The sequence below is a fragment of the Zalophus californianus genome, chromosome 9, assembly GCF_009762305.2.
Source record: "Zalophus californianus isolate mZalCal1 chromosome 9, mZalCal1.pri.v2, whole genome shotgun sequence".
Classification (NCBI taxonomy): domain Eukaryota; kingdom Metazoa; phylum Chordata; class Mammalia; order Carnivora; family Otariidae; genus Zalophus; species Zalophus californianus.
In genome coordinates, this window is record NC_045603.1 from 119888424 (window position 1) to 119902987 (window position 14564).

At 38.3% G+C, this 14564-nt stretch overlaps 1 protein-coding gene across 2 annotated transcripts in view; it reads left to right on the forward strand.

Annotated features, from left to right (window-relative positions):
• Positions 1-898: 898 nt before the first annotated feature.
• The window catches only part of DNAJC1 (DnaJ heat shock protein family (Hsp40) member C1), a 228247-nt gene continuing 214581 nt past the window's right edge, over positions 899-14564 (forward strand). Inside the window, exon 1 of one of the 2 annotated variants that reach the window (XM_027594515.2) lies at positions 899-1385. In XM_027594515.2, the coding sequence (XP_027450316.2) occupies positions 1173-1385 (213 nt within the window). In that variant the 5' untranslated portion in view covers positions 899-1172. The remainder of the gene's footprint in view (positions 1386-14564) is intronic. The other variant, XM_027594516.2, reaches the window with a different exon arrangement.

The following is a 14564-nucleotide window of genomic DNA, read 5'->3' on the forward strand; positions in this document are numbered from 1 at the left end:
CTTCTACATCCTCGACAAGAGTAGGGAGTCAGGGAGGAGAAGTGTGAGAAGCCTGAGAAGAAAATAAAGTTTATGCAAGAGCAAGCAATAGTGGTAGAGGAAAAAATTAAAACATACTGAACAGAAGCAATGTAAAACTAGGAGGTAGGACATTAGTGGGAAAGAGAAAGGAGGTTGTAAGCCTACATGTCTTTTTAAAAACATCTCAATTGGGAAAGGAACCCCAATTGGAAATGGGCTACGGTGGATAAATTGCACTTCCCTTAAGACCATGATTGAGTCAACATTATTCATTCTACCAAGCTGCCTATTTTATGGTATTATGCCTATGAATCTTATTTAGAGGTATACATTTTTTTGTTGGTCCGAATTCCATTTCTGCTTCACCTCTGTCATAAAGGACACTCTAGACTACTCACTAGATATTCCCCCTTTCAGGCCATGGGTTCAATTCCTCCTATATCTAGGAGCTCCAGTGGCGCAACCGGTTAGCGCGCGGTACTTATACAATTCTTCCTATATCTTGATGACCGACAGTATAATGAAATGTATGTAACAGAAGCCATAGTCAAATCAGTTTCAAGATAAGCTCTATGTTTTCAGTATGGGGCTAGGAGAGTAAGAAGGTAGACGTTTCCAGGGAAATTTATACTTGGGATGCTCCAGGTACACGCGTGATTCCATGTGCCTTAATCTGCGTGAATAAACCTACAGCTTCTCAGTGGGCGCGAGCGACAAAAAACGCATTTCTCCGAGGCCCGGATCTGGGGCGCCCAGCTCCCCTACTTCCGGCCCCGCCCACCCTCCCGCGGTTGCTAGGAGACGTGATGTCACCGGAAGCGAGGCCTGGGATAGGCTGAGACGAGGGGAAGCCTCTCCCCCTCTGCAACCTCAGCGCCCCGCGCTGGCTTCACAGCTGTTTGTAGGCCTGGGGTTGAGGGTCTGCGGAAGGTAGAGCCTGCTGCGGCCCCGCCCGCCCACCCGCCGCTGCGTTCGCCCGCTCCAGGCCGCCTTTGCCCTGCCGCTGGGGCGGGCCGCCGAGCGGGCGCCTCCGGTGCGGCTGCCCGTGCTTCTGACTGACAGGCACTGTCCCCACAGCCCGCGCTGCCCGCCACGTCCCCGGTCTCGGCCGACGGCACAGCGTGGCGAGTGACCTTTCCGAGCCCAGCGCGATGACGGCTACCTGCTCCCTGCTGGCCCGTCTGCCTCGGCGCCGCTGGCGACGGCTGGTGCCGTTCCCGCCGCCGCCGCCGCGGCCACTGCTGTTGCTGCTGCTACTGGCAGCCGTAGGGCCGGCACACGGCTGGGAGAGCGGAGACCTGGAGTTATTTGACTTGGTGGAGGAGGTGCAGCTCAACTTCTACCAGTTCCTCGGCGTGCAGCAGGTAAGCGGGGCCGCCGGCCCGCGCGAGGGCTGAGCCTACTTCGGCTGCTCCGGGGCAGAAACGTGCAGGTCGGGGCAGGAAGGAGGCGGTGGGGCGGGCTTTGACCCTGTTTCCTCCGAGGGAGCCGGGCACCGCGGCCAGCACTGGGGCATCCTGGGCTCTGGCTGCCCTCCTCACCCGGGCCCACCGGGGGCTCTTCGTAACCCCAGCCGCAGAATTTGTCCCCCTACCCCCGCTCCTCACCGCCGTGCTCCTCTTAAGTTCCGGTCTCAGTGACAGGTTGGGACGGTGCCACCAGCCTGGGGTGGCGATACCTTCTCTTACCTCTGCCATTCTCGGGGAGATCCTTCCACCCAGCTGTGTTGGAGGAAGAAGGAAGAGTAGTATGGGTAGACCTTTTACACCTTTCCTGTCCTGCCCTCTGAATGTGGAAAGAATAGTCATGGCTCCCCTAAATTTTCACCTACCCGGTTACATTTACTATTTTAGTTGCTTTCTTGCCTCTTCCTTTCCCAGAAGATAGGAATGCGTTTTCGTCGGCGTCTGTGTTGCCCAAGTTTTTCTTGCACCGTACTTTGGACTTTTTAGCCTGTTGGATAGGGGTTCGTATCACAGTTTTGAAATCTGGAGGATCTTGAAGCCTCCACCGAGTTGGTCCTGGAATTAGAAGAGAAGGCGCTATGAAGTGTTCTGGGCATCGGAGGCACTTGGGGTGCTACAGAAAGAGAAGCCCAGCCAGTAACGCGAAATCGTTTTCTTTCTTTTTGTTTTCCTTCCATTTCTTTTCCTTTCCTTTTTTTTAGCTTGAGGCCAACCTGTAAAGTCCGTTTGTTGCTCTTTATCCAATCTCTATCTGAAACCTACTGCCAAGGAGATGGCATTTCACTGATTTAAGGATAATGGAGTCAAAGACTTAGAATTTCGCACGATCAGATTGAGCCCTTCAAAAAATGCTTAGAATAGTTATGTGGGTAAAAAAAAAATTAAGGTTTACCAACAATTGTCATCCTAGACAAGATATGAATATGATATGTCATTCATGACTAGGTATGAAATGTACATTTTCCGCCTATAGAGGTTATCATAAATTTGTATGAACTGTTGAGTTTAACACTAAATGGAATTTTACATTCAGTGAAAACTGATGGAATATAAAATTGCTTTTGCCCTGGCACCATGATTTTAACAATTTCATTTTTGTAAGAGTTATAAAGTGTAAGCATTTCACACTTAAGATTCTTACATGCAGACAATTATGATATGTCTATATTCATTATCTTCACCTGGTGCCACTTCCTTCTCATGGAGACAGAGTATACCTCATTTTCAGAGTTAATGATGCTACAATATGTGTAAAAATCATTAGTGAAAATATAACTTTGAAGACTTTTAAGCATACCTTTAATATCAAGAATACTTTTTAGAATTTATCATGATTAAACTCTGTAGCTAGAGTCTTTTTTTTAAGCTTTTATTTATTTATTTATTTATTTATTTATTTATTTATTAAGAGAGACAGAGGAAACAGGGAGGGGCAGAGGGAGAGGGAGAAGCAGACTCCCGGCTGAGCCGGACTCCTGGGATCATGACCTGAGCGGAGGCCAGGCAGACGCTTAACCTGCTGAGCCCCCCAGGGGTCCCTAGAGAGACTCTCGATACATAACCTGACCAGAGATCCTTAAGATGCTCTCCAGTTACTCATGGAAAATTAAGGCCTTTTAAAAGAATACAGAAATTTAGTAGCAGTAGTTTAAAATGTAGTTTATATAATCTAGCTTGCATGTGAACCCTCGTAAAATTTTCTTTTATAATTTCATGCAGTTTAATTTCAGAGTTAATTAGGCAGTATGAATACCAGAGTGCTTAACTGTATGGGCAAGGATGGGAAAATAAAGACGCATAGATAATCGAGAAGATTCTATGTCGAGATAGAATTTGAAAAGAAGGATCCTGAAAATTGTTTTTCATCTGTGTTTCTCTACTTAGCAGTGTTGAAAGTGGAAGGAATGCCAGAAAAAAAATTTTATCCTACCCAAGCAGAGACACTGATTGGAACAATTTCTTTACATTACATTGAATCTTAACTTTCTTGAAAGACTTTCAGGGGACCAGAAATTTGGTAGAGACAAGTGCAGCCTCTTTTTGGTTCTTAATGTGTAATTTTCAGGCCCGAGCCAATCGGTCTTTCGGGGACTAGGACAAAGCAGATAGGCTCCTTAGGGTTGTAACCTGGCTCTCTGCACTCGTCAGTTCTGTTGTGAATTCAACAGAAATTTATTTGGTGCCTGCTAAATTTTAAGCCCTGGGAATTGGCTGTTATATAAAACAAAACCCCCTAGCCTCATGAAACTCACATTTTAGTAGGGGGAATTAGTTGGAAACAACCAACCAAGTAAATATCAATGTCAGGTGGTCAGAAAAGGCCTTGGAAGGAAGTAAGGGCATGAGTCATGTTGACAAGTTGGGGAAGAGCATTCAAGAAAGGCAAACAGCAAATGCTCAGGCCTTGAGGCAAGAGCTTGCGTCGTGTTGGAGGAATAGTGAGGCAGCTAGCACGGCTAAAGCAGGGTGAACCAGGGGGACAGTAACATGAGATGAGATCAGAGTCATGGACTTTGGTTATTACAAATAAGTAAGTTGGGGACCATGTTGGGGAGTTGAACTAAAGAGGTACGTGATTTGACTTACACTGCAGAATGATTATTGTGTTGAGGATGGTCTGTATGTATGTCATTAGTTACTTAGTGGGATAATTGTGTTGTAGAATGTAGAGTGGATCTGGTCAAATTCTAGATTTAATTGGAACAAAGAGCTGACAGAATTTTACTGACTTTTTTAAATGTGCGATATGAAGGGGAAAAAGTTAAGGATAATTCTAAAGCTTTTGGCCTCAGCAATTAAATACTTGTCTAATTGCAGTTGCTACTACTGAGATGGAGAAGCCTAGTATACAAGCCGGTCTGGTTGGGGGAAAATCAGAAATTTGGTTTTGGTCATGCTAAATTTAATGTTAAACATCAAGTGCACCTGGCATATAGAGAGTTGGTTATGTAAGTCTGGAGTTATAAGGGGAAAGGTTTGAGCTGTAGATATAAATTTGGGAGTCGTTGGCACTTAGAAGGCAATTTGAAGCCACAAAACTGGGTAAGTTCACCAGGGAGAGTGAAAGTAAGAGAGAAAAACAGAGGTCTGGGAGGTAAGCCATGGGCATTCCAAACTTTAAGAGTCAGGGAGATGTGGGAGAACCAGCAAAGGAAATGGAGAAGGAACAGCTAGTGAAGCAGGAGGCAAACCAAGAAAAAGATGATCTCTTTCAAGTCAAGAAAATAGTGGATATTCTTTCCTTGTTGAAGATTTGCCCATATCGTTGTGGGTTCATTTCTGGGTTTTCTATTCTGTTCCATTGATCTATGTGTCTGTTTTTGTGCCAGTACCATACTGTCTTGATTACTGCAGCTTTGTAATATAACTTGAAGTACGGAATTGTGATGCCTCTAGCCTTGCTTTTCTTTTTCAAGTTTGCTTGGGCTATTCAGGGTTTTTTGTGGTTCCATACAAATTTTAGGATTGTTTGTTTTAGCTTTGTGAAAAATGCTGTTGTTATTTTGATAGGAATTACATTAAATATATAGATTGCTTTGGGTGGTATAGACATTTTAACAATATTTGTTTTTCCAATCCATGAGCGTGGGATGTCTTTCCATTTCTTTGTGTCATTTTCAGTTTCTTTCATCAGCATTTTACAATTTTCAGAGTATAGGTCTTTCACCTCTTTGGTTGGGTTTAGTCCGAGATATCTTATGGTTTTGGGTGCAGTTGTAAATGGGATTGATTCCTTGGTTTTTCTTTCTACTGCTTCATTATTGATGTATAGACATGCAACCGATTTCTGTATGTTGATTTTATATCCTTATTGAATTCATGTATCAGTTCTAGCAATTTTTTGATGGGAGTCTTTTGGGTTTTCTGTGTAGAGTCATGTCATCTGCAAATAGTGAAAATTCTACTTCTTTCTTGCCCATTTGGATGCCTTTTATTTCTTTTCCTGTCTGTTTGCTATAGCTAGAACTTCCAATACTATGTTAAATAATAGTGGTGAGAGTGGACATCCTTGTTCCTGACCATAGAGGAAAAACTCTCCCTATTGAAGATGATATTAGCTGTGGGAATTTTGTATATGGCCTTTATTATGTTGAGGTATGTTCCCTCTTACCTTACTTTGTTGAGGGTTTTTATCATGAATGGATGTTTTACCTTGTCAGGTGCCTTTTCTGCATCTACTGAAAGGATCATACGGTTCTTGTCCTTTCTTTTATGAATGTGATGTATCATGTTGATTGATTTGAGAATATTAAACCACCCTTGCAACCCAGGAATAAATCCCACTCAATCGTGGTGAATGGTTCTTTTAATGTACTGTTGGATTCAGTTTGCTAGTATTTTTTTGAGAATTTTGGCATTCAGATTCATTAGGTATATTGGCCTATAGTTTCTCTTTTTTGAAGGAGTCTTTACCTGGTTTTGGTATCAGGGTAATGCTGGCCTCATAGAATGAATTTGGAAGTTTTCCTTCCTTTTCTATGTTTTGGAATAGTTTGAGAATAGGTATTAACTCTTCTTTAAATGTTTGGTAAAATTTGCCTGTAAAGCCATCTGGCCCTGGATTTTTGTTTGTTGAGTGATTTTTGATTACTGACTCAGTTTCTTTGCTGGTTATTGATCTGTTCAAGTTTTCTGTTTCAGTTTTGGGTGTTTATATGTTTCTAGGAATTTACCCATTTCTTCCAGGTTGTCCAATTTGGTGGCATATAGATTTTCATAATATTCTCTTATAATTGTGTTTCTGTGGTGTTGGTTGCTATTTCTCCTCATTTGTGATTTTATTTATTTGGGTCATTTTCTTTCTTTTTTTTTATTATGTTAATCACCATACATTACATCATTAGTTTTTGATGTAGTGTTCCATGATTCATTGTTTGTGTATAACACCCAGTGCTCCATGCAGAACGTGCCCTCTTTAATACCCATCACCAGGATAACCCATCCTCCCACCCCCCTCCCCTCTAGAACCCTCAGTTTGTTTTTCAGAGTCCATCGTCTCTCATGGTACGTCTCCCCCTCCGATTTACCCCCTTCATTCTTCCCCTCCTATCTTCTTCTTCTTTTTTTTAACATATAATGTATTATTTGTTTCAGAGGTACAGATCTGTGATTCAACAGTCTTGCACAATTCAGAGCACTCACCATAGCACATACCCTTCCCAATGTCTATCACACAGCCACCCCATCCCTCCCACCCCCCCACCACTCCAGCAACCCTCAGTTTGTTTCCTGAGATTAAGAATTCCTCATATCAGTGAGGTCATATGATACATGTCTTTCTCTGATTGACTTATTTCGCTCAGTATAATACCTTCCAGTTCCATCCACGTCATTGCAAATGGCAAGATTTTGTTCTTTTTGATGACTGCATAATATTCCAGTGTGTGTGTGTGTGTGTGTGTGTGTGTGTGTGTATACATTCACATACATACTACATCTTCTTTATCCATTCATCTGTCGATGGACATCTTGGCTCTTTCCACAGTTTCTTTTTGATAAGTTTGGCCAGGATGTTATCAATTAATTTTTTCAAAGAACCAGCTCCTGTTTTCATTGATCTGTTCTATTGGGTTTCTTTTTTGTTTTTGTTTTGTTTTGTTTTTAGTTTCTATGTCATTTATTTCTGTGCTAATCTTTATTATTTCCTTCCACCTGCTGACTTTAGCCTTCCTTTGTTCTTTCTCTAGCTTGTGTGGGTGGAAAGTTAGGTTGCTTATTTGAGATTTTTCTTATTTTATGAGGTAGGCCTGTATTGCTATGTACTTGCCTGTTAGGACTGCTTTTGCTGCATCTCAAAGGTTTTGGACCACTGTGTTTTCATTTTCACTTGTCTCCATGTATTTTTTTTTTATTTCTTCTTTGATTTCCTGGTTGACCCATTCATTATTGAGTAGAAGGATGTTGTATAACCTCTATATATTTGTGGTCTTTCCAAATTTTTTCTTATGATTGACTTCATTTTTCATAGTGTTGTGGTCAGAAAATGTGCATGGTATGCTCTCAATCCTTTTTGTACTTCTTGAGGCCTGATTTGTGACCTAGAATGTGATCTGTTCTGGAGAATGCCCCATGTGCACTTGAAAAGAATGTGTGTTCTGCTGTTTTAGGATGGAATGTTCTGAATATATCTGTTAAGTCCATCTGGTCCAGTGTGTCATTAATTTTTTTTAAAGACTTTATTTATTTATTTGTCAGAAAGAGAGAGCACGCACGAGCACAAGCACAAGCAGGGGGAACGGCAGGCAGAGGGAGAAGCAGTCTCCCTGCCGAGCAAGGAGCCTGATGCGGGCTTGATCCCAGGACCCTGGGATCAGGACCTGAGCTGAAGGCAGATTCTTAACTGACTGAGCCACCCAGGCGTCCCCCAGTCTGTCATTCAAAGCCATTGTTTCCTTGTTCATTTTCTGTTCAGATGATGTAAGTGGTGTGTTAAAGTCCCCTACTATAATTGTATTATTGTTTCTTAGTTCCTTTTTGTTTTTTATTATTTTATATATTTGGGTGCTCCCAGGTTGGGTGCATAAATATTTACAATTATTAGACCTTCTTGTTGGTTTGCCCACTTTATTATGATACAGTGCCCTTCTTCATCACTTGTTAAAATCTTTGTTTTGAAGTCTAGTTTGTCTGACACAAGTATCGCTATTCTGGCTTTCTTTTGACACCTATTTGCATGATAAATGTTTCTCCATCCCCTCAATTTCAGTCTGCAGGTGTCTTTAGGTCTAAAATGAGTCTCTCATAGGCAGCATATAGATGGGTCTTGTTTTTTTTATCCATTTTGACACCCTGTGTCTTTTGTTTGAAGCGTTTGGTCCATTTACATTCAGAGTAATTATTGATAGATATGTATTTAGTGCCATTTTATTACTTGTTTTGTCATTGTTTCTGGAGATTTTCTCTGTTCCTTTCTTGGTCACTTTGGGTCTTTCCTTTGCACTCCAAGAGTCCCCTTTAATATTCCTTGCAGGGCTGGTTTAGGGGTCACAAACTCCTTTAGTTTTTGTTTGTCTGGGAAAATATTTATCTTTCCTTCTATTCTGAATGATAGCCTTGCTGGATAGAGTATTCTTGGCTCCAGATTTTTCCTGTTCAGCACTTTGAGTATATCATGCTGCTCCCTTCTGGCTTGCCAAGTTTCTGTTGCGAAATCTGCAGCTAGCCTTATGGGTCTTCCCTTGTAAGTTAAGGACTTCTTTTGTTTTACTCCTTTTAAGATTTTTTTCTTTATCACTATATTTTGCAAATGTAATTACAAGATGTCTTGGTGTTGGCCCACTTTTGTTGATTTTGATGGGCGTTCTCTGTGCCTCCTGAATCTGGATATCTGTTTCCTTCTCCACACTAGGGAATTTTTCAGCTATTATTTCCTCAAATAAATTTTCTGCCTCCTTTTGTCTCTCTTCTTCTGGGACTCCAATGATAAGAATATTATTATGTTTGATGGAGTCACTGAATTCCCTAAGTCTAATCTTGTGTTCCATAATTCTTCTTTCTCTTTTTTGGTCAGCTTCATTATTTTCCATTTTTCTGTCATCTGTATCACTTATTTGTTCTTCTAATTCTTCCAGCCTTGTGTTCATTGTATCAAGCCTGTTTCCAATCCCAGTTATTGCATTTTTCATTTCTGACTGTTTTTTAACTCCTTTATCTTCATGGTAAGGGTCTCCCTGAAGTCTTCCATTCTTTTCTCAAGCCCAGTTGAAATGATTACTGTGTTTTAAGTAATATCACAGTATTCTATTTTAAAAGCTAAATATTTTGGCTTTTTACTTATATTTTCTTAACATTTTTTTTTAAGAGTGTCATTAGGACTTAATTAGAAATTTAATCTGGAATCTGGGTCTTATTCCCAAGTAAGGTTAGGATTCATTCACTTATTTAGTAAGTGTTTCTTTTTTTTTTAAGATTTTATTTATTTATTTGAGAGAGAGAGAATGAGAGATAGAGAGCACGAGAGGGAAGAGGGTCAGAGGGAGAAGCAGATTCCCTGCCAAGCAGGGAGCCCGATGTGGGACTCAATCCCGGGACTCCAGGATCATGACCTGAGCCGAAGGCAGTCGCTTAACCAACTGAGCCATCCAGGCGCCCCTAGTAAGTGTTTCTGATTAATGTCATCCACCAACTGAAATCTCATATGTAATTGAGCATGTTGCAAAAGCAAGGATATGCCACATTCTACATTTCTGGTTAGAGAGAATGTGTGTTTAAAACAATGTTTCTTTATTAGAAAGACACCCATTTTAGTGCCAGCGAGGCAGTAAGCATAAAGCTCTGTGCAGCTACAGTCAGTTAATAGAATTTGAATTGTTAAAGGTGAAGAGTAATTGTTGAAGATAAGAGTCTAAAATCAAGTATTAAATAAAGGGAATGTCATAGTATAAACAGTGGAAAATGGAAAAGAAGCAATATTAAAATGCCACGAGAGCAAACACTAGAATTCTAAGAAGGAATAATTTCCTTAGTTAAACAAATTCTGGAATACATGCAACTCCTGGTTATGGAAGGCACAAGAATTTTAAGAAGTTACATGAGACTCTAATGAGCAGTAGTCAAAACCATTTAAGACCAGAAAGATCATTGTCATTTACTGAGAAGGTCTGAACAGATCATATAGAAATCATAGGGTCCATATACATGCCTACTAAGGAAGGCTGAGACTTCTTATTTCTAGTCAATTTTTGAGGACTTTATTCATACCACATCAAAATAGGTCAAGTTAAGGAAGCTATCCCATGACCAGTTGAAGTTATACATTACTAAGAAGCCTCTGACTTTTTGAAATTAAAAAAAAATTGCGGGGCGCCTGGGTGGCTCAGTCAGTTAAGCGACTGCCTTTGGCTTGGGTCATGATCTCAGGGTCCTGGGATTGAGCCTTGCATCAGGTTCCCTTCTCCCTCTCCCACTCCCCCTGCTTGTGTTCCCTCTCTCGCTGTCTGTCTCTCTGTCAAATAAATAAATAAAATCTTTTTAAAAAATTGCATATCTTATTAGTTATTTTCAATGACCACACTTTTAGTTAACAGATAAAAGATTAGTATTTAGGTTCTTTTCTGACTTTAAGTGGTGTTCTTTGTTAATAATTGGTTTCTAAATTTGATTTAAGGAAGCTAACATGTATGTATAATGTAGGATGGTTGGAAATTGTGATTTTACTTGTAGTTGATTATATCCTATCTTGTGGTATTTTTCATGGATCTTTTATCTATGGTAGGAAATAGACTTCTTATGTTTAAAGAATTTTGGTTTAGACATTTGATAAAGTTCAAATGATTACCATGCTATACAATTCTGTAGTAGTTACACGGAATTAATGTGTGACTTTTTGTATCACGTCTTTGGAAGTAGTATATGAGGTTCAACTTAGACTAAATTAGCTTGATCTTGAAATTATTTATTGTGGAAAGTGTTAGAGGTTTTCAACAGTATTGCCATCTCTGAAACTATTGTCGAAACTTCTTATTTTGAATCACCTTCAAAGCCTACAGCATATTTGGCAGATTATTCTCATTAATAGTACATTTTTAAGATGGATTTGATTTTCAGCTATAGCTAATAGTGATTTGGAGCTAAATTTGGCGACTAAATTGGGTTAACAAGCTTGGGTAAATATAGTTTGGACTGATAAAGAGATCTGGATATAAATTTCATATAAGGTTCATAAACTAAGGACTGTTCTCAAAGAAGATTTGCAGAGAAGTTTGGAGCAATATCAACATGAAGTAAATCTATAGCCTTACAAAGTAATGTATTCTAGTAAGCGACTTTTGGAATGCTTATTACTTTGTGGGTAGCAAATTTTTTAAAGATTTTTTACCTAGAGGAGAACAATATATGAAGATTATCTTAATTTTAGAGAGGTAGAAAAATACTGAGTTAGAATAAAATAATTTGCCTTCTTTTAATATTAAAAACAAGTATTCATTATATAATACTTCTTTAATAAAGCTAGTTAAAGCAGAGTGGGAGAGGAACCAGAATAAATGTTAGCGACAGGGACAATACCTGAGAATACCACTGACGTGAGAAAGTAGAAAGTACATAGGGAGAAGGAAATGTAGAAAAATGCAAAAACTACAAATAAAAATGGTAATGGAGTAATATCTCCATCTTGTGGCCTTCTTTGGGTATTGTCATTAAAAATGTTGAAGGGTTGTATTTTCACAACTGTAGGCATAAGTAAAAATAAAATATGAATCAGGTGAAAATAAAATATGGGTCAGAGATTTTTGCAATGTTTTATGGGGACCTTTAAAACCAAGCTTCCCAATTAATGTGCTACAAGCAACTGTGCTTAAATGGTGATGTCCTCTCTTGAGCAAACTTAACAGTTTACTCCAATGTGTCTATACAAATATAATTTTCTGTGAAATGCCATGGTATGAAAAAGGTTGGAAAAGCACTGTAAAGGCATATGGTTCTGATGTCTTTCTTCCAGGAGAAAATTTATAAGCATATATGTATGATATGCTTTTATAAGAAATTATATATTATATAATAATATTAATATATAATATAATATATAGTAATACACACATATAAATATAAAGGTAGTTTTATTAAAATCTTGGCTATACTAAAGATCCTTATGTAGCTCTCATAGATGCAGAAGCATTATTTACTGTATCAGTGAGAGAATCTGAATATAAAAGGAATCAATAAGTCTGATGATTCAGTGTCCTTCAGATACTTGATTACTCATTCTGGATGCTGGAATAACCATTAAATATTACCATAGTTTGCAATAACTTAGAGGAATACTTTAATGATTTGTACCAATCCTCTGTGTGAAGTGGATACAAATGACTTTGGAATATATAAATATACAAATTATGAGTAACCTAAAGTAATATTTGTGACATTAGGAGATAGGTAATAAGGTAATATTTTACTTAGAAATCCGACTGACATATATTTCAAATTTGGAGCATTTGACACTTTTTCAAGCCATTGATCCCTTAGAGCAGCACTGTGTAATAGATAATATAATACAAACCACATATGTAATTTTAAAGTTTCTAAAAACTACATTTAAAAAGTAAAAAAGCAGATTAATTTTAATAATATATTTAATGCAGTGTATCAAAAATATTTCAACATGTAATCACATTTTATTAATGAAATAGCTCACATTCTAGCTTTTTTACTGACTTCAAAATCTGGTATGTATTTTACATTTATACTTCCAGTACACTTCAATTCAGATACTAAGTTTTGATAGAAAATACTTGATCTGCATTGAGATTTCATAAAATATACTGCTAACTAGTGGATTCATGTACCCCAAATCTTCCAGGCACACTTAAAAGCTTCCTAGTAACTGAATCAAGTATCATGTTTTAAATTTAAATGTAAATTAATCAAATAAAATTAAAAATTTGGTTTCTGAATTGTACTAGCACATTTCAAGTGCTTAAATATGGTTAACGGCTACCTCTTAGAAAAGCACAGGCTTAGAGAATTAATACTTCTGTGTTGTATAGATACATCTAAATATTTTTGGATAAAATCACTTACTACTATTTCTATTTTGTCAGGGACATAGTTTGTAGTTTTTGTTGTTTTATGGGTTTTGGGGTTTTTTTTTTTGTATTTTAAGCATAGTTTTTGTTGCTTTGTTTTGTTTTTAGATTGTTCCAGTTTTGCTAGGTATCATCTTCCTGGTTAATTATCTGTACATTTTTCCATTCTTTTCTTTGGCCTATAAAGGCTATTAGTATAGTCCATGCTACTCTTCTAGGGACAGTGGATTGTCAGTGTCAATGCATAGAGAGCTGTCTCCTAATAAGGGTGTTTTCAAGTAATCAGCTTGATTCAAAGGGGTTATTTACTTTTGCTGACTTGCCTGTTACATTTGATAATTCTTAAAGTGTTATTAATATGTTAAGTTTTCAATGTTGCTTTAACCAAGAATTCACCAGTGTTCCTAGTTTATAATTTTAACTTTGAGGTTGCCCATTCTATTTATTCTGAAACTCATCCATCATATATATTGCTAGCTATGAAATAGTTACTGTATTCTCTACTGTCATCTATTTTGATTATTATAGCTTTAATTAAATGGTTTTAAAGATTTCTAGATGCAGTTCTATTTATACGCCAGTATTTTGGCTCTTTATCAATCAGGGATGCCAAGTCATCCTTTTTTACTAGATGCCTCTGCCACCTCTACATAGCTCCTAATAAGTATTGCCTTCCTTTAGACTGAATAATTGTCTATCTTTTTGAGTTCACCTTTTGTAATTTCATACACACCTGAGGAAAAGACGTAGATCTTAATGTTGATGATTTTTATATCTAGCTATTGTTGTTTTAAGTAATCCTGGCACAGGAGCTCCTGGGTGACTCTTGATCTCAGCTCAGGTCATGATATCAGGATTGTGAGATGGAGCCCCTAGTCAGGCTCCCTGCTCAGCGGGGAGTCTGCTTGAGATTCTCTCTCTCCTTCTGCCCCTCCCCCTGCACGCCCACGTTCTCTCTCTCACTCTCTCAAATAAATAAATAAATCTATAAAAAGAAATCCTGGTACAAGAAAGAAATTACACTGAGGTCAGAAATGTTAAAAATTCTGTTGAGTGAAAAAAACAAAAATTTAAAAACCAGTAATAGAATCCTGAAGTTGGAAGAGATCTCCCCAATATTTCCTCATATAGGAATCTCTTCTATAGGTCTTCTAGCAGATGGTCATCCACCCTGTTTTATTTATGTCTAACAATGGGGTTATGAAACAGCCTGTTAAGTTTTTGGATAATAGTATTCAGTGGAAATGTTATTCTTATGTGAAGCCAAAACTGTAATTCTTACCTACTTTCAGCTTCATTTGCAATCTTCTTTTGGAGTACCACTGAATATGGTATATATTCCATCTAAATTATTGCTGTGAAATGCCTTAAAATAAAATGCACAAGGGAAGTAGTTACGTGTTGATTCTCTCTACAGTAGTAAGGTTACTCAAAAAAAGGTTAACCCACAATTCTTTATGAATCAGTTATACCTCAATAAAGCTATTAAAAAGAAAATATACTGGCAACTTGAGGAACCTTCTTGTTTTCATGGTCTTTAGATATGTACTAAATC